The sequence below is a fragment of the Phaethon aethereus genome (assembly GCF_964289735.1).
Source record: "Phaethon aethereus genome assembly, chromosome: 1".
Classification (NCBI taxonomy): Eukaryota; Metazoa; Chordata; class Aves; order Phaethontiformes; family Phaethontidae; genus Phaethon; species Phaethon aethereus.
This window is the reverse complement of record NC_138575.1, coordinates 61,427,931-61,451,562: the sequence shown is the minus strand read 5'-3', so window position 1 is coordinate 61,451,562 and position 23,632 is coordinate 61,427,931. Positions and strand designations below refer to the sequence as shown.

The 23,632-nt window shown below is 38.1% G+C and overlaps 1 protein-coding gene across 1 annotated transcript in view; it reads left to right on the top strand.

The window, feature by feature from the left end:
• Nucleotides 1-23,632, top strand: part of RFX4 (regulatory factor X4) — a gene marked incomplete at both ends in the record, with an annotated part of 96,015 nt that overhangs the window by 55,347 nt on the left and 17,036 nt on the right. Inside the window, 7 exons of the mRNA XM_082014331.1 lie at nucleotides 2,249-2,349; nucleotides 4,151-4,209; nucleotides 5,790-5,934; nucleotides 9,252-9,350; nucleotides 10,800-10,913; nucleotides 17,691-17,810; nucleotides 19,109-19,270. Of these exons, the coding sequence (XP_081870457.1) occupies nucleotides 2,249-2,349; nucleotides 4,151-4,209; nucleotides 5,790-5,934; nucleotides 9,252-9,350; nucleotides 10,800-10,913; nucleotides 17,691-17,810; nucleotides 19,109-19,270 (800 nt within the window). The remainder of the gene's footprint in view (nucleotides 1-2,248; nucleotides 2,350-4,150; nucleotides 4,210-5,789; nucleotides 5,935-9,251; nucleotides 9,351-10,799; nucleotides 10,914-17,690; nucleotides 17,811-19,108; nucleotides 19,271-23,632) is intronic.

Genomic DNA, 23,632 nt, shown 5'->3' with positions numbered 1-23,632 from the left:
AAATCACAGTGTCAATTCAAAGGAGCAGAAGAGCTGACATGTTCCCGAAGAAATGGTCAGATTTTAAAAAGACTTGTATCGTGAAAAACTTGTTATTTTTTGTGTGATAAAGGATATCACCTTCCTAGCTTATTAACATAAAGCTGATAGTCATGTCCCAACTTTCAGGTGACGTCAGAAATCTGCAGGCTGCAGAGTGCCACACTGTCTTCTAAAACTTTCAGACACTTTTCTGGTAGTCTGGGATAACAGCATTAGGGTATTCTGAATTATAGTGACAAAAGGAGCTGGCCTGGCTGCTCTGTTTGTAAATATTCACATGCATATTCAGACACTGCAACCTAAGCATTTGTCTCTGTTTACACTCTTGGAATCCAGTTGTTATTATGTTTGCCAGGAGAATAAAACGTGAAGATCATACTTGTGAAGTCTTGGACAAGCTGGTTTAATTTAAATACTACCCTATGAAGAACAGGTGCATGCTTATTTTAGGATCACTGTATTAATATTAACAAGTATTTGCATCCTTTGTTTACAAGCTAAATTCACTTCATTCCATGTGGTAGATCTTAGCTGTTCACTTCCTACCTGGAGCTCATCTGAGTCTGAGAAGTATTGTTTATATAGGTAAAGCAGGACAGAGATCAGCAGTTCATAGCAAAAAGTGTAATCACTGAGTGCAGTCAACCTGTTTCCCCCTTTGATTTTCCTAATATGAGCATCAGGAAACTCTCTTTTTCTATATATATGTGTATATCTTTAGTATTATTTGATGCTTTCCTGAGGTTGAGTAATTTGTAAGAATATTGCTCTAAGAATTTATTATTGGTGTTGTATATTTGGCCCTCAAGATTTTAAAGCTGTTCTAATTATGGCAAATGTTTTCAAGCTGTTGTTCTGCTCTCCTATGCACACTGTATGACTGCTAAAATACAGGTGAAGTATTATTTCCACAAGAAACCTGTTGTAGGCATGTGCTTTCCTTGATAAGACATGTACATTTTTACAGGCTTTGCCCCTCACCCCCCCCAAAATCTATTTCATTGGAAGGATTAAACAGAACAGCAGTCCTTTTCTCAAGCTGCTTAGTTCTTTCATAGCAAATAAGGAGAGACTTGAGTGTGAATATAGACTTTTGTAATGCATATAAAGGGCCAGATTGTGGCTATTAAGCCATAGCCTGCACTGGAGGGGGTGAAGAAGGGTCTCACTGCAATGGAAGCTCCTGAAGGAAATCTTGCTGACTCAGCCAGAATCCTCTAAGGGACTGCTGGAAACAAATGTTGGCTGTCCAGAAAAGCCACTTTTTAGTGGGTGCAGCAGTTGCAATGCATCCCCTGTATGTCTGCGTGGAGCAGAGCAGGCCTAGGCCATGTTTATGTTACCAGCTCTGTTCTCAATGCAGAGTGTTATGAGTACAAACAGAAAAAGCTGCCTGGCTGAAAGGGAAAGTTCCTCACATCTTTCCTCTCTCTCTCATTTGTGCATCTCAAGTACTACTACAGGCAGTGCAGCTCAGTCTGACAGAACCAAATGTTAGGCTCCCCTGCACAACACCCTGCAACTTTTCCTGAAAACTGTCATTTTATGTTGAGCAATTCCAAGAAGAGCAGAATGAGCTGCCTACCAAGTTTAGCAGGCAATGATGGAGCCACCAGGAAAGGGTAGTAAGGGAGAGGAGAGAAATCTCATTTGTCTGGGAAAGTTCCTGCCTTGTGCAGAGCTAAGCAGGCAGGTACTGCTCCACCCCTTCTTCCCCCACCTGTGTGGGCTTGGCCTGGAAATTCCTCCCCACCATCACCACCCACTCACTGTCTCCAGCCTGCAGCAAAGTTGGTTGTTGCTTCACTTGCACATCCCTGTCTACATCTCTATAGATGTGGGCACAGCTGAGCTGAAATCCAAAGCTTGATCTATTGTCTTCTTTAAAAAGTGGTGATTTTATGTTTTTAATGTTTGTATAGAGTGGGAATGATTTTATTTCAAGCTAAGAATACTGTTTATAAGTATGAATGCAGTGCAGCACAGAGACTTCCACTCTCTGTGAGGTTTTGAACATGGTGATATGTTTTCCTTTTCCTGCAAATATTTTCAGAAGTTTATCTTCATGCCTACAAACCAAAATATGTTAGCAACTCTGCATAATAGGGAGTTGTAAATAACTGACCCATAGTCTTCATAAGTTCACAGATTTTATAGAATAAAGCACAGAGTAAACCTGCTCTGATACAGTGATTTCTCTTTTCAGTTTGACGCAGGTGATCCGAAAGTTTGCAAAGCAACTGGATGAGTGGCTGAAAGTAGCTCTCCATGATCTACCAGAAAATCTACGAAATATCAAATTTGAATGTATGTATTGCCCAAAGTCTGTCCTATTAACCTGGGATGTATATAGTGTTTATTGATTATAAATTAATTGGAGTGAGACCAGTGTTCTTTTAGGAATTAAAACCTGTCAGCATTATAAATCTTGCATTCACTTACAATCTCCACTTGTTCATGAGAACCAATTTCTTTTAGTGAAATGACACACTGCTCAATATGAGAAGAATTGCTTTTCCTTTCTTGTGGATTCTGATAAGAAATTAATTTTGTTGATAGTAAGCAAACATTAGGAATGATATTAGGCAAAGGAAATTATTAAACAAACCTTTAGGCTAGCACAATTTGAATACAGCTTGAGGCCCTTACTCAAAAAAGTGCCAGAGTTAAAAATGAAGGAGATCAAATTACCCTGTCACCACAGGAAAGGGCACTAGTCCTTTTCAGACGTGCTTTGTAGATGCCTGCAGTGCACATCACCTATTGATAAAGCCTGCTTTATTTCACGGCTCTCAATTCTTTGCCTTTCATGAGCACTAAATTCCACACGACAAAGTTAAAGGGAAAAACAAAAAAAACCCAAAAACTAATTTAGGAGAAGGATTAACTATTTTGATCAGCATGGAAAATTAGGTGTATATTTTACTGACAACAGTCAGGATGTAAGTTGGAACAACTAATTTTTAGTTGTTTTTGCATTGCTTACTAATTTATTTTAAAAGTTACACAAAGTCAGAACTGAGAATATGCTTTATCATATCTTTGTCAGTTCAAAAATTTTGAGAATCTGCAACAGCAAAATCTTGTCTGATCTTAGAGGGAGAGAGAAAAAGACAGACAATATACTTTGTAGTCATTCTTAATCTGCACCCTTTAACTGCCTCTGTACAGTACAGAGGGGAAACCTACTCTGTGGCCACATCTAATGCCTGTTTGGATAGATCAGCAAGTCTTTGGTGATTTTAGTATAAGGAAAAACTTGAGAGCATCCTAGCTTTTACATGAGCCTCGGTTGCTTCTGCAATTGTTTCTTCCTCATGAGAATTTGTGATAGTGTACACAGCCAATGGAGGTACTGACAGGAGTAACTGCAAGCCTTGGTCAGGTTTGCAGTTCCCAAGTCACAGATGGCAGACAAAAGATGCACAATACAACATTTTAAAATCCAAGTATAGGAAGTATCTTAATACAAGGGCCATATTGATTTGAAAAAGCTAAAATAGGAGCAGAGGACTGGCAAGTACCTCTGGGGCCATTTTACCCCATAGTATGTTAGTACATCATGTAATCTCTTTCAGAAACTTTGATCAAATTCTACCTGAAACTGATTTTAATTCCTACTAGTCCAGTCAGAAGAGTCCTCCAAAACTTGTTTGCATTAAGACTTAGCAACCTTTTCTAATTTACACACATAATGTAGCTATCATTATTTTACACCCACTTGTTCTTGCACCAACATTTTTCTTTCTATTAAATGGTTCTTTCTGCTCTTCAGTTCCTTTGTGTATCAGAAGAAAATTTGCTGTGCTGAACAAGTGAGGCTCTTCCATTGTCCTTTACATTTCTCTTGTCATCTCATTATTCACAGCATCTATAAATCATTGCATGTAATATGCCTCTCTCAAACTGATTGAGCATCCAGATTTAAGGGTTTAGGTCAAGGTTTAAACTAAGTTAAAACTGGGCTATTTGAATGATCTTTATGTAGCCACAATTGTATATAGGAAACAGGATATACTTTTTTGGTTCCTGTTTTAATTTAGTATTTTCAGAAATAATTGTCTTTATTTAGCACATTACATAAATATGTCTCTCTTCTTTCCTGCAGTGTCTAGAAGATTCTCACAAATACTCCGCCGACAGACATCACTAAATCATCTCTGCCAAGTAAATATTTCAGTTACCCAAGTTTGCTGAATGCCATTTTTACTGACTTTTCAAATAATTTTATGAATTGGCAGGCTTTACCCAAAGAGGAAGAGATCATGTTAGCAGTTTGTCTCCAATATTTATTGTGACCACCTTTACAAAACCAAAAAGTAATCAGCAAAAAATGCTTTTCTAGACAAGTGGCAACCCCTCATCAATAAATTCAGCAGGGAACTTCTATGAAGCAAAATTATGATTTGATTTGAAGATGTGGTTCATTTCCATGAAATAAATGAGAGGCATTCCTTTGATTTCAGAGCAATTTGTATCAGGCCTATTGCAAAGGAAGAAAAATTTCAGTATGTCTAACAAAAAATTCAAAGTCTAATTGTATGTTGTAAATCAAATGCAAATTAGTAAAAACGAATATGATTGAACCACTGGGGTTTTAAATAGAAATATTCTTGCAACCATAGCAAGTGAATATAAAAACTATTCTGAAGTGTTTGTTTTTCACCAGTTAGTTTTGATCACAATTACCTATCAAAAATTCATGAGGCCGAACTCTGTGTAGTATAAAAAGGAGGAGGATGCATTGAATTCATTGATGTTTCACCCATGTATTGGAGCAGACTGTTTTCCCTGTTGCACTGAAAGCTGCACCTTTGGAAGGTGTATCCAACACCCCAGGTTAACCCTATAAGTAGTGAAACCCACAGGAAGAAGCTCTGGGGAAAAATAACACTCCTGCAAGGACTTCTTTGTAGATTTCTTCCTCCATTGTTTTAGTGGTGGAGGCAGAGATGCCAGAGCTACCTTTCCCCAAACATTGTGGATCATCACTGAACTTTGGAGGTCCATAGGGATTCAGAGGAAATCAAGATACAGAGACCACAACCTTCTGCATCAGACCTGGGATCAAACAGTTTACTTACATGAAGAACTCTTCAAATGCATCATTTCCTTGTGGAAGCGGATAACCTTAGTGTGGGTTATCATCTCTGCTTAACTTACAGAGATCTGGTGTATGTTATATGACCATGACCTTGTGTCACTTACTTCCTCTCAGCCCATCCTCCCCATTATCAACAGCAGACCGCTGTCTTTACCAGCCAAGAAGCAGATCTGATGTGGAGGCAAATGAGCTTTAACCTTTTCACATGGCTGAAGGAAGAATGCGAGTCTTCATAGTTTGGGAAAGGGGAGGGTGCAAACCTGATTGGGTTTTGTTTGGTTCTGGCTTGACTTTTCTTGTTGGTTTGGTTTTTTTTTTCTTTGAACTGGAGCTGGTCAAGAAAACCAACAGAGTTGTTAGAGATTGAGGAATCTAGCAACAGCCCCACCAGATTAGGGTTGCTCATCGGTGTTTGTGGTGGATGCAAGCAAACCACTTGCAGTTGATTAAAGTAGGCAAAATAACTTGGGAGTTCTCTGTGGTTAGAGGGCCCTGTAATGTCTGTAAGACATCAAGCTGGTGGGTGGGGGTCCATGAGGAGAGTCAACTTAGTGGGCCTAGCTAAGGAAGCGTAAAAGGGGATAAAGCCTATTTTTTAACCTAATAAACCATGAACTAATGAATAGATTGGATTGGATTACAGGCATCAAGAACAGTGATCCACAGTGCAGACATCACATTTCAAATGCTGGAGGACTGGAGGAATGTGGATCTGAATAGCATTACCAAACAAACCCTCTATACTATGGAGGACTCACGGGAGGAACACAGAAAGCTCATCATGCAATGTAAGAGCAGAACACTCAAATAAAGCCAGGTTAACTTGGTTTCCTGCTGGAAACAGCACAGTGAAAGTAACATTGTTTTTGCAGCCATTGGTTTGCTTGGAGGCTTAAGATAAATAGAGACATTTATCAAAACGTAAGGCAAAGCCCTGTCAAAGTCTTATGTTTTGAAGCATAGATCTGGGCACTCTTCCATGAACAAATTTCTTTCTAGTATCCAGAACAGCCAATGGCACAAAACTTGCACCCAAATTCAGGAGGACTTTTTTCCATGAACTTGAGCAAGTTAATTCTATGCGTTAACCACTGAATCTGATAAACTCCAGTCTCTTCTGCTGTAGAATTCCAGGGGAGTTGTCTTTTGAATGGCTTTGACACTAAAGTGACTGTGTATTTGAGTCCCTTGTAAACTTTTATTTATAAAAATATTGATTTTACACAGTGTTTTCATAAACAAGATCATTTGATGGTGAAAGCTTTTACCCTGAACTTTTATAAGTAGAAGTCCCGTATCAAGGAAGCACATTGGCTAATTTAGATTCTGCCTAGTATAGTGAAGGGCATGAACTGAAAAGTGACTTTGAAGATGTTGGCAAATTGGTTTTAGAGTCAAAATTCCTTTGCAAATATAACATTTAACTTGCATTGTCCAGCAAGTGTGCATGGTTGTAAGCTTAAGTGTAACCCTAAGCTCACTGAGTTTCTCCCTCTGAGGCACCAGAGGTGACCAGCTTTGTCTTCAGCATCGTTCATAACCTCAGTTCCCTGTGAACCCACCCATTGTATCGCCATTTCTCTCCTTAGGATGACCATAATCTTTTATCCAGAACCAGCCTTAATGGGGAGCAACCCGGGCAACCACTTTTGGGAGCCCTGTGAGGGTAGATTTGCTAGTGGGGTAACTCTTTCAGTGAGTGGCTGGGAAGAGGAGGGGTGACACCATCACATGCACACTGGACCCTGCAAGGTTGACTTTTGCACTCGTCCTACTGTGTTACTCCCCAGTTTACAGCCAGGCCTTGCATTCTCTGTTAGCTCTGTTTTCTAGCAAGAGGTGCTTGGTACTCTTTCCTCTCCTTCTTAGCCCTTGATTCATTTCCTGACATGGCCCTCTTCCCTTTTGAGGAGATAGAAAGTTGACATGTCAGCAGGGGAGGTAGCAGGTAGTGAGGCTGGAGTCCAGAAGATGGGTGTGTCCTTCTGCCATCTGTTACATTTTCAATATCTATCCAACAACCTCACACTGTCCAAAAAAGAAAGAGTTCTCAAAGTTATAACCCCTTATAGCAGCAACAGTTTTGGCCCGCATTCAGAAAGTTCTTACTGTTTAGGAAAGCTTTTAATTTATGTGCTGACTATTTAAATACAAGCTTAAGTGTAATCAAATCAAGTGTAATTTTCCTGAATGCTAATGGATTTGAAAACATGTTTTTCCATGTTTTAGGCCCATATAGTCCAATAAGCAATTACCCAGAAATGGTAACCTTATATGAATGTTCATCATGAGATGGGATTCCACTGAGATGTGCAGATATGTCTAGAGATTATTCTTGAACTTAGGTTCCCCCCCCCCCCATCTTTGATGTTTATTCTACTTGGCCAAAGATCTTTTCAAAGGTCGCACTTTGTATGATTCATATGATACGGAATTAAGACCTGCTTTCACATTCTTGGTATTAGTAACCAGCAAAGTACAATTTCCAGCTACTGTAACTGGGGGGGAAAAAAGCTTATAAGCCTATAAGCAAGCTTAGAGAAAAACAGAGAAAAATCACTAGGTATAAGAGAAGCTCTTTCCTGCTCTGCTATAGTAGCTGTCTCGGACATAGTTTCTTCTTTATTCCCTCTTTCTAAGATCCTGTTGAGCTATTTTTAACAGTCACTAAAGGCTAAACAGTTCCTTTTCTCAAATAGGTTGTTTTACACAGTTGCATTGCTCCAGCAGCAAAGCAGGCAACTGATTTTTTTTTCCACTCTTGCTCCCCTCTTTGTACAGCATATGAATTACTTCATCTGCTGTATCAGACAGTTTTTGTCCAGCCAAATACTCAGGTAAGGAGACAAGATTTAGATTTCTCTATGGTCCTGTTCTAAATAAAGTTGCCCATTCAATGAAGCAAGATAAGGGTAGGCCAAACATCATTATTTCCCTTCTTCCCCAACTAGTGTTTCTGACTATTCAGCCTTTGCAAGTCTAAGTTAAACAAAGTTCAAGTCAGATGTGAAGCAAATGCATTCCTGCTTATCTTGCTGGTCCAACTTAGAGATCAGGGAGCTTGTTCTTTACATTATTCTCGGATAGCCTCTCTGGCTCACTTCTCTAGCTATCTTCTCTAAGCTTTGCCTCCACCTCCGTCACTATCTTTCCTATGGTGGGAAATTCCTTCCTCCTGTTAATTGTAATTAAGCATAAATGGAAATGCATAGCATGTTGAGATCATCCTGTAACACAGCAGGTAGAAAATATCTTTCTTCTTGACTTAACGGGCCTTTTATTTTAGCTGAGTTGAAGAATAGTTTCTTAAGGTGTCAAAGCACATAATTCTTTGTCTTCCAACCATTGATTCTCATAAATAAACTAGAATCTTGCAGTTTTAAGAGCTGCAGTCGAATGACTTGATTGGTTTTACTTTCTGTATTAAAATATGAATATGTGTACCTGGGAGAGGTTAAAAAGTATACAGGTTGCTTTTTGAAACTCGTCTTCATAAATTAAGTATAGCATTTGTGCATTGGTAGCAATTTGTTTTGAAGAAGCAGAATTTTATGGAAATTCTTTGTGTATGTGTCTGGCATTGCCAATAGAAGATTTGCAGCAGTTAAACTGCTTTTGCAGTTAAACTTTTTTGCAACTAAAGCATTATACAGATGAGAGCCCTATCAACAATACTCATCCATTTGGTGCTTGGAAGATTCTTTACGCACTTCTAAATCAATTTCATGCATGACCTTTTTTCATCACCAGGGTCAAGGCCTAGCTTCGCACTCTTCATAGAGAACACCATAAACGTTTCACTTCCGGGCATACCAGCCAGCTGAAGCTTAAATCAAAAGTTTAATTTTAAACAACAGGTCCTGATTTGCTTACATTAAAATACCACTTCCAATGACTCCATCACTTTCAGTAGAAACAAGATAAGAGACCAAGCAAGCTTATTGGGTCAGCACCAAGAAAGATATATTTGTTATAGCTAAGCAATCTATTATAAAAAAACCACACCAAACTTGTGATGTTATTGTCAGCTTTTTGTGATTTGTTTCTCTTTTGTTTGAAATGGAATCCAAGTACTGAAGTAGGCTATTTTTTCTTTGTCTGCCAGTGTACCAGGAGTTTGATCACCTTCTGGAGGAGCAGTCCCCCATTGAGCTGTACATCGAGTGGCTGGATTCCATGGTGGACAGATGTGTTGTAAAGGTTGGTAAGAAGGAGTAAGCATCTGAGTCACTGATGTGCATTATGAGCTCTATTTAGGTCATAGATTTTTAGCAAAAATAGAAAGGAAGGGAAAAAAAAAGACAGGCATTGGTAATAAGCAGAAGTAAAGCAACAATGGGCAAAATCTCACCAGTTTTCATGCTCAGTATGAGAACTGCTCACATTCAGGATTCTGCTTTTTTCTGCTGTTCTCTATTCTGTCCCAAAAGATGATACTCAAGAATGGAACAGGGTTGAGGTTTCCAATCAAATCAGTATTTCAGGGGTATGGATAGATGAGTTCAGAGTCATCTTAACTACATAATGCAAATAAAATGTATAATCTAGTCTGGCCTTTTAAGATTTGATGAAAAAATATTTAGGTTAGCTAATTCACTTATATACATTCAAACGTAAGGATGAAAGTATACATTACCATTCAGTCAAGGACACATTTATGTTGCCTTTTGAGCTGATTCAGGATACCAAGGACTTGTATTTTATTTCAAGTGTGTGCATAAACCTACTAACAAATCTTTAAAAAATATTTTCAAGAGTGATCAGGCATCACCATCATTTTACATAGAATATGAAACTATATGACTATTTTAACTTCTGTCTCTAACTGTACTTTGTAGTATGATGTTCTATTAGAATTTCAACTCTTCATTCCAGTTGTTAGAGCTAAGTAGGAAAAAAAAAAAAAATGCTGCCTCTTCTGCTGCAAAAGATCCATGCAGAAAACAACAGATACTCTCCAGATTACTGCAATTATTTTGGTAGTTTTGGGGAACTTCTCATTTAGTCAGTGGAATGCAATTTGAAATTCAGACCATAACTGTTAATTTCCTTTACGAACTTGACATGAATTTTATTAGCTAATTGGATGAACCTAATTCTTTAACTCACATATGGCTATAGTAAATAAATTTTTGAAGAGTTGATCCCTAAGGTGTGCTTTCTAGAAAGTATTTTTGACAGTGAAATGACTATGTGAATTCACAAAAATAAAACCACAATGGAACAAAAAGAATTATATTCAAGAGTAAACTTTAATTTAAATATTAATATAAATTTTCAGTGTAGATCAAGCATTCCTGATCATAAATTGCTTTCTTGACTAGGAAGCAAGCATGAGCATGGAAGTAATTAGGTTAAGATGAAGATCAGAGAAATTTTTTGGCAGTCTTTTCATCATTTATAAAGGAAATTCAGTGTTGGTGTTGAATAATACTTCATTATTTCCTCTTTCTGAAGGTTGTATATAGTTACAAGGTGGCTTTCTGTGTAAGCGGTGGGGTTTTTTTAAATTTTGGTATATATTTTAATGTGAAGATAATGGTAAGTAGTTTTTTAGTATAAAAAAAGACATATATGTGCATCCTTCAGCTGTATCGGTTGGTAGAAATAAAAGTTTCTCCACGTCAGATATATCTGGCTTTTTTGCAGGTAGCTGCCAAGAGACAAGGTTCTTTGAAGAAAGTAGCTCAGCAGTTCCTCCTGATGTGGTCCTGTTTTGGCACGCGAGTGATTCGGGACATGACTTTGCACAGTGCACCCAGCTTTGGTACTTTCATTTTATTGTAATAATTGCATGCCACAGTCAAAAAAATCTATATCCTGGCTTGTAATGCACAGTTTAAATGAAAACATAACCAGTTTTCACATGTCCAGGGCTCTATTAAAAAAAGAGTTGGGGCTACTGACATTTGGAAATAATGCTCAGACAGATGTCTGTCTGCAAGATCTAGCCAGGGGAGCTGAAAACATTACTATTTCCTTCTGGTTGTTGTCAGACAGTAGCTGGAATTATCAGTCACAGGTCAGCTGGAGGAGTCGATTACAGGAGCATTCCCTAATGCACTTCAGTGCAAAGTGAGCCTGGTTACCCAAACCACTGTGACTACTTGTGCTGAGAGACATGACTTTGCTCTGAAGTGGATGAAAAGCTCTCCAGTGAACCACTTTGCCAGCTCTGCTTTTAAAGGACATAGCATTTTAAACTAGTCTTCGCAAAATGAGCATGTTTCTATGCCCTAGACAGATTCTCTTCCATTCTCTTAGAATTCAGTCACGGTGGAAAAACAGACTTTTACTTTTTAAATGAAAAAGCATGTTGCTTTTCTACACAGTTTCAAAAGGGGCTTTGTCTTGAATCCTGGGATACAAACAGTTCAGATTAAAATCAGTTAAAAGCAGAAATGATTGAAAAGGGACTACTGTGTCATAAGTCACAGTCACTTAGGACCAGATTTTGCGTGAGGGGTGTTTTTTATAAATGCACATTTGTCCAAATATGTTAGTAGAAGATTAATAACGAATGCATTTATGAAGGCTCTGCATTGAACAACTTCAAGGTTTTCTGCCACCTGAGCTTTGATGTCCTTTATGCTATTATAAGCATCTGACAGCATAAATTCAGATACTATCAGAGATAGGCACAATATAATCTGTATTTATATTGTAATCTGAAACTGCTTTTGTTGGTTTCCCATTGCAAAGAGTTTTCCAAACAGGTATTAGTGAGTCACCATTAGACATCAGGACAGTGAGCATCCCCAAGATAATTGCAACTTCCATCTGCCAGCTTGTGTTTTCAGCACCAATACCCTGGTCACATCTATTTTCCACCTCTTATAGGACTCATTTTCTCCTTGAGTCACTGCAGTTTTTCTTTTGTTGTGGGCATAAAAGTAGCTGATACTGCTTAACAATATACTTTCCCACAGTGTTCAAAAATCCTTTTGCATGAATATTGAATAAATGTTGAATTTCTTTTTCAAGCACTTTGGGTTGCTACACTTCTCTCTGCAGACATAATCCCAATCTGTGAAACACACCGGGACCCAACAAATGAAAAATCATCCTGTATTAGTGTGGTGTTGAGGTTACACTGTTACAAGTAATGAAATGCTGACATTAAACTGCCCGTAAGGATACATTATTGCTATTGAATTGCACATTACAACATTATTTTTATTCCTGTTCGGGATATGTTTGTAACCTAATCAAGCATTCTCTGTTTCAGAGCATCAATCACCAAAACATCTTTAATCAAATGGGGATTCCCCAATATTTCTTAGACCACCAGTTGTCTGGATGGTCTGTACAGTGATCGTCAGCTGTGATTTCTTACTTATTAACGGAAACATTTATGAACTTGCCATGTAGCGAGCAAATTAGAAGATTGAGAACTCTTCATTGGTTCGAGTTTGGGACTCACTACGATATAATATATCAGATCTTACCTGTTATCTTTGTTATAAATTTGGCTTTTGAATTTTTCATTTCTGAGAACTTTAACTGCTCAGCTAAGTTTGTAGGGTTTGGTGTTCGTTTTTTTTTCTTTAGTTCACTGAGTATATCTGTGTGTACAAATCCATATCATGTCTTATATGGACACACACATCTGAACATGAATTTGATATGTTTATAGGCAACCACAGTTAGGGAAAGAATGTGCTGGTCACAGCTGGTGTGTTTTTCATGCATATGTGGTGTTATAATTAGAATTGGATCAATAACTGCTTTTCAATTCGGTAGCCAAAGCAAGAGTTTAAAAAAAAATAATCATTGTGCTCAGAGTGAAGCTGAGATAGCTGGGGATTTTCACCAAATTTAGAAATCTTTCTTTAAAAAAGCAAAATCAAAGAAAATTCCTTTGCATCTGCCATATTTTGGTGCTTAGACCACAGTTACCTGCCTCAGCAGTCTTGAAGTGATGGTAATCATTGCCAGAACAAGATCTCTAACCAAAGGGCTACAAGATTTGTCTTGTGGGAGGGTTTTCTCATCTTTTCTGTTGAAACTATTTGACTTTGTACAAACCACATAACCATTTGCTAAGCTGCAGATGTCTGCAGTGTGCTAGGTGGGTTCTGTCCTGGGAGCTGATGTGACAAGAGTTGGTTCAGTCCCTGTTCTAACCCTTATTTATACAGGGTGGAGTTTTCCCTGCTCAGGTGCAACTCCAGCGGAGGCAGGAGGAGATCTGAGTCTTCAGGTTTTCAAAGGGGAGAATGATACCAAAACCATATCCTCATCCTATCAGGCAGAAGCCTGGGCTATCCCTACCTTGTTTCCCCCAAATGTCCCAAATTTTATTTATCCATGGACCCAATCTTATAATAATTTGTATTAATGATGTTACTCTTTCACTGCAAGGTCATTTCACACATTGTTCATGAATTAGAGTTCAGCCAGTTCCAAAAGAATAACACCTGAACGTAAACAGCTTAGAGCTAGATGGCAAAAACTCTTCTGCGCTTAATTTAACACAGTTCCTTCTAGCTTTTAGAAAAAATGTATGCATCTATGTGAGTTCTATGGAAAGAAACAAAGATTGATTTACTATTCTAAGTATTTATATCTCTAGACCTTTGTTCTTAACTTAGATAAAAAGCTTTGCAATTTTACTGCATTGGTAACTGCCTTAGTGGACTGATTTTTAATGATTTTTTTCCACTTCAAACAATATATAGACTCAGATGTTCACAGTGGAATTTTTTTAAAAAATAAAATAATGTGTTAAATGATGGGATCTTTACTGTATACAGGATGGTATGTTTTTATCTTTTAAATATATGATACAGAAATGTGGTTGGAGGAAGTTGGAATACCTGGCACTGGACTGGCTAGCACAGAGATTTGATTCTGTGAAACTTTTAAGCATGGTGGCATGGGCAGGTTGAAACAATCCCTGGCAGAAGAAAAGCTCCTCTTTCTCTCTCTCCCTCACCCTTTTTCTCTCTGCCTGCCTCCCTCCCTCCCTCCTTCCTGTCTATGCATATCAAAGGCACAGTTGGTGGTAGTGTTTGGGTAATGCATCCAGTGTATGAAGTACCTAATTAGTAATAGAAGCTCCATGATTTTCTCCAGATTTGGAAATCTCACTGTTGTTTTGCTACTTAGACGTAATTGCTGTATCTGTTAATAGCTGATGATACTTACTGTACATTAGCTGGGTAATCAATGCCATGATTTCTGTTAACTCCTGAAAATTAGAGCCAAATGCTATTTTTTATTGTAACTACAGTCTCTTGAATGACTTCTTACCTCTTCCTAAAGAAGCGTATGGTTTGCCAGCCACAGTTGGATCCATTTCAGTACTTAAAGATGTACTTGAAAGAAACAAATAGTTTCATGTGTAAAACAGTAGCTTGCAAACACAGAATAAATTATTGTGCATCCTGCTGAATAGTTATTCACTGTGTGGCTGAAATGCGTGCCCTGATATTGGTTTCACTCTATAGCTTACATTTCATTTGACTCATTTAAAAATGTAAAAATATTGCATTCATTCAGTACCAACAACTTGTTTGTCTAGTGTCTTTCACGCAAATTCTGGGCTCAAAAACTCTATACAGAGTTTAAAAATACACAGTGGGAGAAATAATAGGAGAGGAAGAGAGAAATTCAAAAGAGTGACAGGGGCACTAGAGTGTTTTTACATGCTACATTCAGTATTGCCAACCCCAAGTCTTCAAAATAAAGCATTAGACCTATGAAAAACAAAGGCATTTTTGAAAAATAGTGACTCTTGTGTTTTTGTCATTTGCTTGCTAGCATTTCAGTGCTTAGAGTTTGCAGTTCCAAACATTTTTATGAAACTACAAGAAACTTTCCTTAAAAATGTTTTTAAAATCAAAGCCGAGGGAGGGATTTGATGTGAAACACTAAATACCCTGTGGTTTATAGCACCACATGAAGTTTGCTAGCATTTAGACCTGTTTTTCTTGCCTTGGAAATACTTACCAGTAGTAACTGTATTAAAGTCAATAGAAACTTTCCACTGAAAACCTGTAGTCAGAAGAAGAGTGAGCATTTTGTAGAGATTCTTGATAATCTATGTTTCCACTGGGGAAATCCTAGGTCTGTAACAAGGTGATCAGCCTGTCTTACTGTCTTTATTGTACTGCTAAATTGAATAGGATTTTATTTAACAAGACTTGGAGCACAACATTTCTAAAAATGAATTATCTGCAGTAGTTTAGTGAAGATCTCCACTATTTACACTTGCAAGGCTGAGCAAACTTGTTACCATTTTGATTTGCATAGATAGGTGAAACAAATGAAAAACTGAATGCTTCAGGTTCACCAACAACCTGGTGAACAATGTGTTCACCAACAAGGTGTTGCAATCATGTATGCCCTTTTTCTGTACTGCCTTGCCCAAGAACACAAAGGCACATGTTCACCTCCCAGTGTGTGCTCAGCTTGTATCAGTGATGACAGAAGCCATGCAGGCATGGAGCAAGAGAATGAAACACAAAGACCATCCAGGTCACAAAGAAAAAGAATGTGTTCAGAGTTACTTTGAAAGCTGAATTGCCAACTAGGATTGTATAAGGATACAGGGTCTTTCAAACCACTTCTTCTGCCCTTCAACAGTATGCTTGAGAAGTTGGAGTAGTTATGCTTTGTTGTGGTAAAAGCTAGTATCCCAAGATAAACCTAACTTTCCTGTGAAGAAACCAGTCATTATGGAATTTGATTGAATTTGAAACTTGTTGCATCTTTTTCCCATGGAAGGGTTTTTCTTCAAAATGTAGTAATGGAATTTCAAAAGAAACACATTAAGATGAGGCTTTTTTTGGTGTGTCTGACAGTAGTTGTTTTCTATTTCCCTCTCAGCTGGTGATCTTTCTCTGGTTTAAGCCAGCTGCTGGACTGGCTACTACTTTAACCTGACTGCATTTGCAGTTGCCAGAGTTATTTAATGACGTATATGAACATATTTTAAGTATTCCATGCAAGTCTAAATAAACATAGCAGCTTTGTAAAAAAATAATTGTATGATCAAATCCTACTATTACAGGTACTCTGTGTCATGGAGTCTATTGCATATACTGACCAAACTCCATCTTGATACTTGTCAGTCGTCTTCTGCAGATGAATGTTATTCCTTTCGGGAGTACACTACATAATGTCTCAGCTCTGATGCTTTGCTCCTCTAATTTTCCCCTGAAATGCATCCATGGTCTCTTCTTACACATCTATTTTTGTGGCTATGTGTGCTCTAGGGCAAACATTTCTTCACCATCCCTGACATGTATCCTTCTTTATAAATTATGGGAAGCAACTCACTTCCTTTCTGTAAAATGAAGCCAGCTGTGCATTTTTGGTCATTTAAAATCTATTACCCATTCCCCGCATCCTCCTGGTAATCTTCTCCATACCAGCTTCAACTTGTACTAATTTTTTTTGAGCATGGGTGACTAGAGTTGCATGCAATATTCTAAGTGATGTTTCACCAGTGTCTTGTGCAACAGTATTAATATTTCTGTTTCTGCAGAGGAAGTATATAAATCAGAAGATGATACAAATCTCTAAGGGCAGAATTTCTTACAGAGTGCTATTGAATTTCATTTCCATTACTCTAGTCCATAGCATCACCCAGTTCTTCCTCCTAGCAACATTAGCAAGTTCTCCATCTGTACTCAAATCTTACTTGAGGATTTGTGGCAGATAGCTATCCATATAATCTCCTTTTACTATTAATTTTCAAAGTGTTTTTTGACTCTATCCCCCACATTTTCTTTTGTCCATACTCTTCCCATATGTCCTTTAGTCCTTTAGCCCTTAAGTTTTTCACATTCCTGTCATGGCTATTAGGAGATTGTATCCATGGCATCTTCAGAGCTAAGCACATAAACAGGCCAAATACTATGCTGCTGATATGATTCAAACTGATAATTAGGAAAAGATAATGCAGTAGAAGTATGACAGAGCAAAGCTTTGGCACAAGTCTTTCCATTTAAGATACCTGCAATTGCTGCTAATGCCTCTATGTTTGGCAGTTAATGGATGTCTCATCCAATCCAGGCAGCGTACTGGAGATATACCATCAGATTTGTAAGATTGTTTCTACCTTCCTATTGATTAGGCTCTCATTTCTTTGTCCAATGACACAGGTAGTTCAGAAAATTCATACCAGGACATGTCACTAAGGCAGCCAATTCAGAATTCTACTTCTGACAGAAACTTATATCTGGTCCTTTAGATAAAAGGAAACAAATCCATTGTAGTGTAATTGTCTAAATGGTTCAATGCTAGTGTAGAAGAAAATTCCATCAAGTCCCAGCTCTCAGCTAGGCAGCCTCCTTGCACCCTAAACCACAATAATTGGTTTGTACAAGCCTGTATAAATCCAGGAGTGAACAGAGTTTGCTAGTCCCCAGTTTCACTTTGACCTCTCTTACCTTGAGTAAGAGAGATACTTCAGTGACAGTATTATATGGAGGCAGTCCTACTCAGTACTGTTTGTGTTGAATACCAGAATAATCAGTTTAATGAGTGTATTGAGACAGTCAATGGCTTTTTTGTTTGTTCACATTATTACCAGGGTCTTTTCACCTTATTCACTTGATGTTCGATGACTATGTATTGTACCTGCTAGAATCACTCCATTGTCAGGAGAGAGCTAATGAGCTAATGAGGGCAATGAAAGGAGAAGGAAGCACAGGTGAGTTTGTTCTTTTATTCATCTTTTGTTGTTTTGTTCCACTCGATTCACTATTTGCTATGTTAGGACATTTCTTTATCCTCATCTAACCGAGTGAGGCTTAGTGAAAAACATTAGAAGCAAAGTGTTTTTCAGTTCTATCATGGTCTGAAATAAGTCATGAGGGGGGCATCCCTGGTTAATACATTCTGAAAGAGGCCTGCCTGGTTCATGATGTAACTCTGGGTGTCTGAACCCCATTCCTAAGCACACACTTGGTGTTTTAGTAAGAGATTTTTGTACTGAGCCTTTTACCTCAGTCTACCTGAGCCACCATTGTATTTCAGTGAACCCAGTCTTAATTCTCTCTCTCACCCTGGTTTAACACTAAGTAAATTCACTGATATGAATGGACTTTACCAGTCTAAATAAGAGGAAGAGATGGAAGAAGTGAGCAAAGACAAAACCCAAAGCTATTGTTTCTGGTACACTTATGTTCTAAGTGCCTGTACAGAAGCAGATTCTGAGTCCTGCTCCACTCTACACTGACTCACCAGAACAGAAGCAAACAGACTGCCTTTAGTCTCTTTGCTCAGGGAAGTCCCTTGTAATGAGGGATTCTCAGTGATCTACCTTCTTTGCATCTCCCATTAATTTTGGCAAGTTAAACCCCTCTGTTGCCTTTGGAAAGTTCCACTCCTCATTTTAGCTGTGGCTTAATTTGTCACCCTGTAGATTTATGGGAAGAAGAACATTACAGTGATTAGAGTAATATCTTCTATGTGTTGAAAGACCTGGATTTAATTCATTGCCCTGCTATAGCCTCTTGTTTTTTTGACAGACAAGTTGCTTATCCCTGTGTACTTTCCACAAAGCTTTAGCAGATAGAACTATCCAGAGCGTCACCCTCTGTAGTCAACGAAGACAGAAGGTCATGACCAAATGCCATTGGAATACCCTGGAGATTCCTCTTTCTTTCCAATGTCTCTAGAAGGAGTAGGAGTGCATGGTTTAGACTGGACTCCTAATTTTAGGTATCTAATAGTATATTACAGAAAAATAAGCCTTAAGCTGTGTGTGAGTTTCCTATCTATACAACAGGAAAAATAGCACTTTCTTTTAAGAGGTCTTATGAAGGTACATGAAGGCTGTAATGTTGAATGTTATAGAAGTACTCTTCCAAAGATTTGTGATTCCTGGTGTGCATTTCTTGAAATACAGCCTGCAGAACTTAATTGCTTGCATTATTTTTTTTAATTTCTCAGTGTTCCTTGACTCTACCTTTAACTATGTTTGATGATTTTTCTCTCATCCTGCAGCAGAACTACAAGAAGAAATTATCCTGAGTGAGCCAGCTCCTCCAACTCCCTCACCAGTGCCGTTCTCCCCAGCTAAATCTGCCACCTCAGTGGAAGTGCCCTCTGCCCCCTCACCTGTCAGCAATCAGTCCCCAGAGTACGGTGTCATAGCAGCTACAACAGGTAAGTAGGCTTATGACAGCTGGATCTGCTTGAAGACAGCTTTTCCACATGGTCACCTGAAATTGAGCCTGAGAACATGATGTGCCAGCTTGCGAGATATGAGAAGCCTTCCCAAACAGAAATCTGTTTAAAGTATCAGTTATGCTTTCTCACTGTATCTGAATATGATGTGCGATCTACAGGAAAAAGATCTGGTGTTTGGAGTCTAAAGGCCTAACTGGAGATCCCACACCTCACCGTATCAGAATCTGTTCAGTAGCTGAGGCCTTCAGAAGAGCAGACCTGTCACTTTATTTCTAAACGCTTTTTTAAATCAGTACAATTTTTCATATTTCTAGCAATGCCCCCAAAGAATTATTTATGAATATAACACTTCTGAGCATCTTCAATGACTTTAAGGGCAATAAGTCTCTCTGAAGAATTCTATATAATTCAAGGAAATGTGCCAGATATTTTAAGGTTTAGTGAGGTTTTCAAAATCCTGAACCACCAGTGGGTAAAATGGAAACTGGATATCTTTCAACATACTTGAAACCCAAATATGTTTAAATAGCTGTGCAAGTTTCTTTTCGGAATGTTTTACACATCATTGATAACTTTCGTCTTTCAATTTAGAGACCAGGAATTACATGCCTGAAGCCTATTTTCACTTGCATACTCTATTATGGCAACTCATGAGGTAGTTGTATTCTGGTGGGCCCAGAGATTAAAAAATCTGTGCGTAAAGGTACTCAATTTGTGGGCAGGATTGTCAGAAAACAATAAGCACAAACCTGGCTTCTTGTTTGTTCTGTATAAATGGGCAACCATCCTCTGTACTCTAATGTAAAACTCACTCATCACCTTTTGGATGTGGGCAGGGCAGTCTGCTGTATGATCAAAAGACAGTATTTTCTTAACTCATGGGAAAAAACAGACAGAAATGTGAATGACTTTCAGAAAGGCGTTCCAGGCAGTGAAATTCCAGCTTTACTGCTCCTCAGTGACATGGGTGTATAATCAGAATGTGGAAACTATCAATTCTGTGACATACCAGAAAAGTTACAAAACCTTCTTGAAAGAATGTCAGAAAGTGACTATTTACCACACTGGAGAATTTAGCAGTGGCTAAAGGACTAATAAATCTTTCTGACAGATGTTTTTCATGTTTTCAAAGGCGCCACAGGGAAGCACAATGCATAGTTGTGGTGGAAAGAGATTTAAGAACATTTGGAACGTAAGATTTTCTCACTGATGGAGCCTATACCATATTTAAGAGCGAAATAGGATGGTATTACCCCCCAGAACAGTTAGACAAGAGACACATGATTCCTAGATATGGCAGGTGAACACACTGCTTTGGATCAGGCAATGCTGGAGATAGTGTATATGTTTGAGTCTGGAAACGTTGATTTTGTGGGTAACTTGCTCTGTAGACGTTGTGGCCCAATGGGATCGTTGTGATGTTATAACCAGAACTTGGTATGATGCAGAACTGTACCCAGAAGTAAAAGACAGAAAAGTAGGAAACTGTGTGCTCTACAGTGGCATTGACAGGAATGGAGATTTGAAGGAGCTGTGTTTAGGCTGCAGAGGCTGTAACTCCATGTGACTATCTTAACTATTAACCCAAAGCTTATTCCACATTTATATAATAGCCTATTTATCAGCTGTTTGGGCTCACAACTTTGGCTTATTTGACTTAGGTACTTGACTTAGGTGCAGATCTGGGCAGGCCTGGTAACCGTGCAGATCTTACATACCCTCCTGAATCCTACCAGTAATGCAAGGGAATGGACTCACACAAACAGTACAAATGCAATTCCTTTTTGTTCTCATGTTGTTTACTATTTCATTATAGTCTGTTTTATTCTCTCACCCTCTTTAATTTTTATGTCCTGGAAAGGCCAAGATCTGCTAGTTTGAAGTCTCAAGCCAGAAACAGGTTCATTTGTGAATAATGGCTGAAGGACTTGATCCTACAGTACAGGCAGTAGAACGTGATGTAGTGGTTCCCATAGCAGAACTTCTTAGGCAAGAAAGCTATTTCCGATTATTTTAGCTCTCTATTTTCTCCCGCTTTTAATTTTTAGGTTGTTTTAAAAACTTCTGTTTGGTTGAATTGGATTTTACTCTTATGGTCTGGTGCAGTCTCACTTCTGCAAGTGTGAAAACCATTTTTGCCAAGCACAAGCCAAATTTGTCAATGCAAGTAGTGATCTGCTTAAGATTAAATATAATATGGCTATTTCCTGGTCTTAATTTGGGCAATTAGTAATACCTCCCTTTCCCATGTTCATCATGTAGATGAACTGAGCACCTTTTTAGTTTGCTAACAATTACACCATGGAATGCAGGGTTCATTCACATAAAGTAATACAAAATGACAACCATGTTTCAGCTATAGGAAATTGCTATACTGTAAAATAGGAGTGCTGAAGATGTGTTACATATAATCAAACTATTCCAGATTAATATATAGGATTAATATATAGAATATTTTAGAACAGGAACCTCTGTTCTGGAGAGATATATTTCAAGTACACTCTATTGATTTTCTTATGTGTCCTTTATGAGGTAAATGTAAAAATCTGCAAATGCTTTGCAAATCTTGAGAACTAGTTCCATTGGTTACCACTAGCTCTCAGTTCCCTAATTTAAGGCATCATTAACTCTTTCTTGTTTGTGGCATTAGCAATAAAAGTTAATTATTAAACTTGCATTTTAACCTTTTTGCCTTCAGTCAGTGGTCAGCACAAAATCAGCAAATTAAACTATTGTAATTACATGAAACCAAGCAAAAGAAAGGTAAAGCCTATATATAGCATTCTGTGGTAGAACATCTGACATGGCTCAGCTAACATTTTATTTAAAACTTTTTGTTAAGTTACTAGACATTTAAAAAGATAATTAGTCTCCATCCTTTCTAAATCACAAAGGCCCAATTAATGATTGTTCAGACTGCATCAATATTGTAATAAAAATGATAGCTATATGGCTGACTATGCTATTCTCTCTTAAAGCCCCTCTTAAAGCTGTGATTACTCATTTGCCATTCAATCGTTTTTAGACAACCCAAAATGAACTCTTAGTTGTAAGTAGTTCCTTATATGTTAGTAAACTAATCTATGCAGTTTACTGTTTAGTTTCAAGAAATGTGTGTGTGAAATAATTCTTCAGGTCAGCAATGGTCATTTAAGGTCACTGTTCTAAGTCTAGGCTAGATACTGAAGTTCTGGGAATCTGGCACAGGAGATACTTGCACAGAGATACCACCTCTCATATTTGTGTGTGTGAGTACAACAAATTTCTGTTTTCTTCCTAAAACTTCAGCTCCTGGACTCATATGAATATATGAGAATATCAGCTCTTGTTCAACAATCAGAGTTTAATTCTCATAGCTGCAGAGTGTAAAAGTCAAAGGTTCCAATTTCAAAAGGCAATTCTCCCCTTCCAAATGGAAGGGTTTGTGTTTTTTCTAAAGCTGATAGTTAAGACAAACTCTAAGTTGTGTGGGGGCAGAATATGGGTCTAACTCCAGATTTCTGACTGCTTGAGGTTGACAGTACTGCTTACTATCAGACATAATACACAGTGCTGTGAGTGTCTTGCTTGTACCTGAGTGGTCATTTACTCCAGCATAAGGCGAATACAAAACGCAGTATCATGAAGCAACTTTTGTTTCTCTCTGCAATGGTGTACATGATGGCACCAATGACAGCAGGGCTGTTGTTGGACTGATAGCAGTTCCATTTATATTTGGCTCTCCTACAGGTCAGATAGATAGCCTCTTGGTCAGTATCCTCAAAATAAATTTTTTTGTTAAAAGAGAAAAGAAAAAGGAGTGATAATAAATGAACTTCCTTATTTTAATCAAACCCTGCATGTTCAGAACAAAAAGCAGAGAAAAATGTTGCTCAATCACTATTGTTTTTGCTTATTTCAGAAAGGGTTCAGTCATATCTAAAAGAGACTTCATCTCCTGGAGTTCAATTCTGCAGCCAGCTGAAGAAATTAATCATATAGGGCTGGGACATAGGCGGGTATTAAAAAGCTAACTGTGAAAAACTTTCAGACTTATCTCATTCCTCCTTTTCCACCCACCACAATGTTGGCAGTATCCTGGCTGACCCGATATATACATACACATGTCTGCAAATCTGTTGTCTTCTATCCTTCCTCTCTGCCTTTGTGACTAGGTCACTGAAAATAATGGCATCCCTTCCACAAAGGCAAAGAGAAGTGAGGCAACTGTAGATTCCCAAGAACATCCTGAAAAAAATATATGAACAGCTTTCTGTCACTCTCTAAATCCAGAGTAAAACCCAACATACGTTTGTTTCTAACCCACAGCCTCCAAAAGAAAGTGAGTATTTCCTAAAG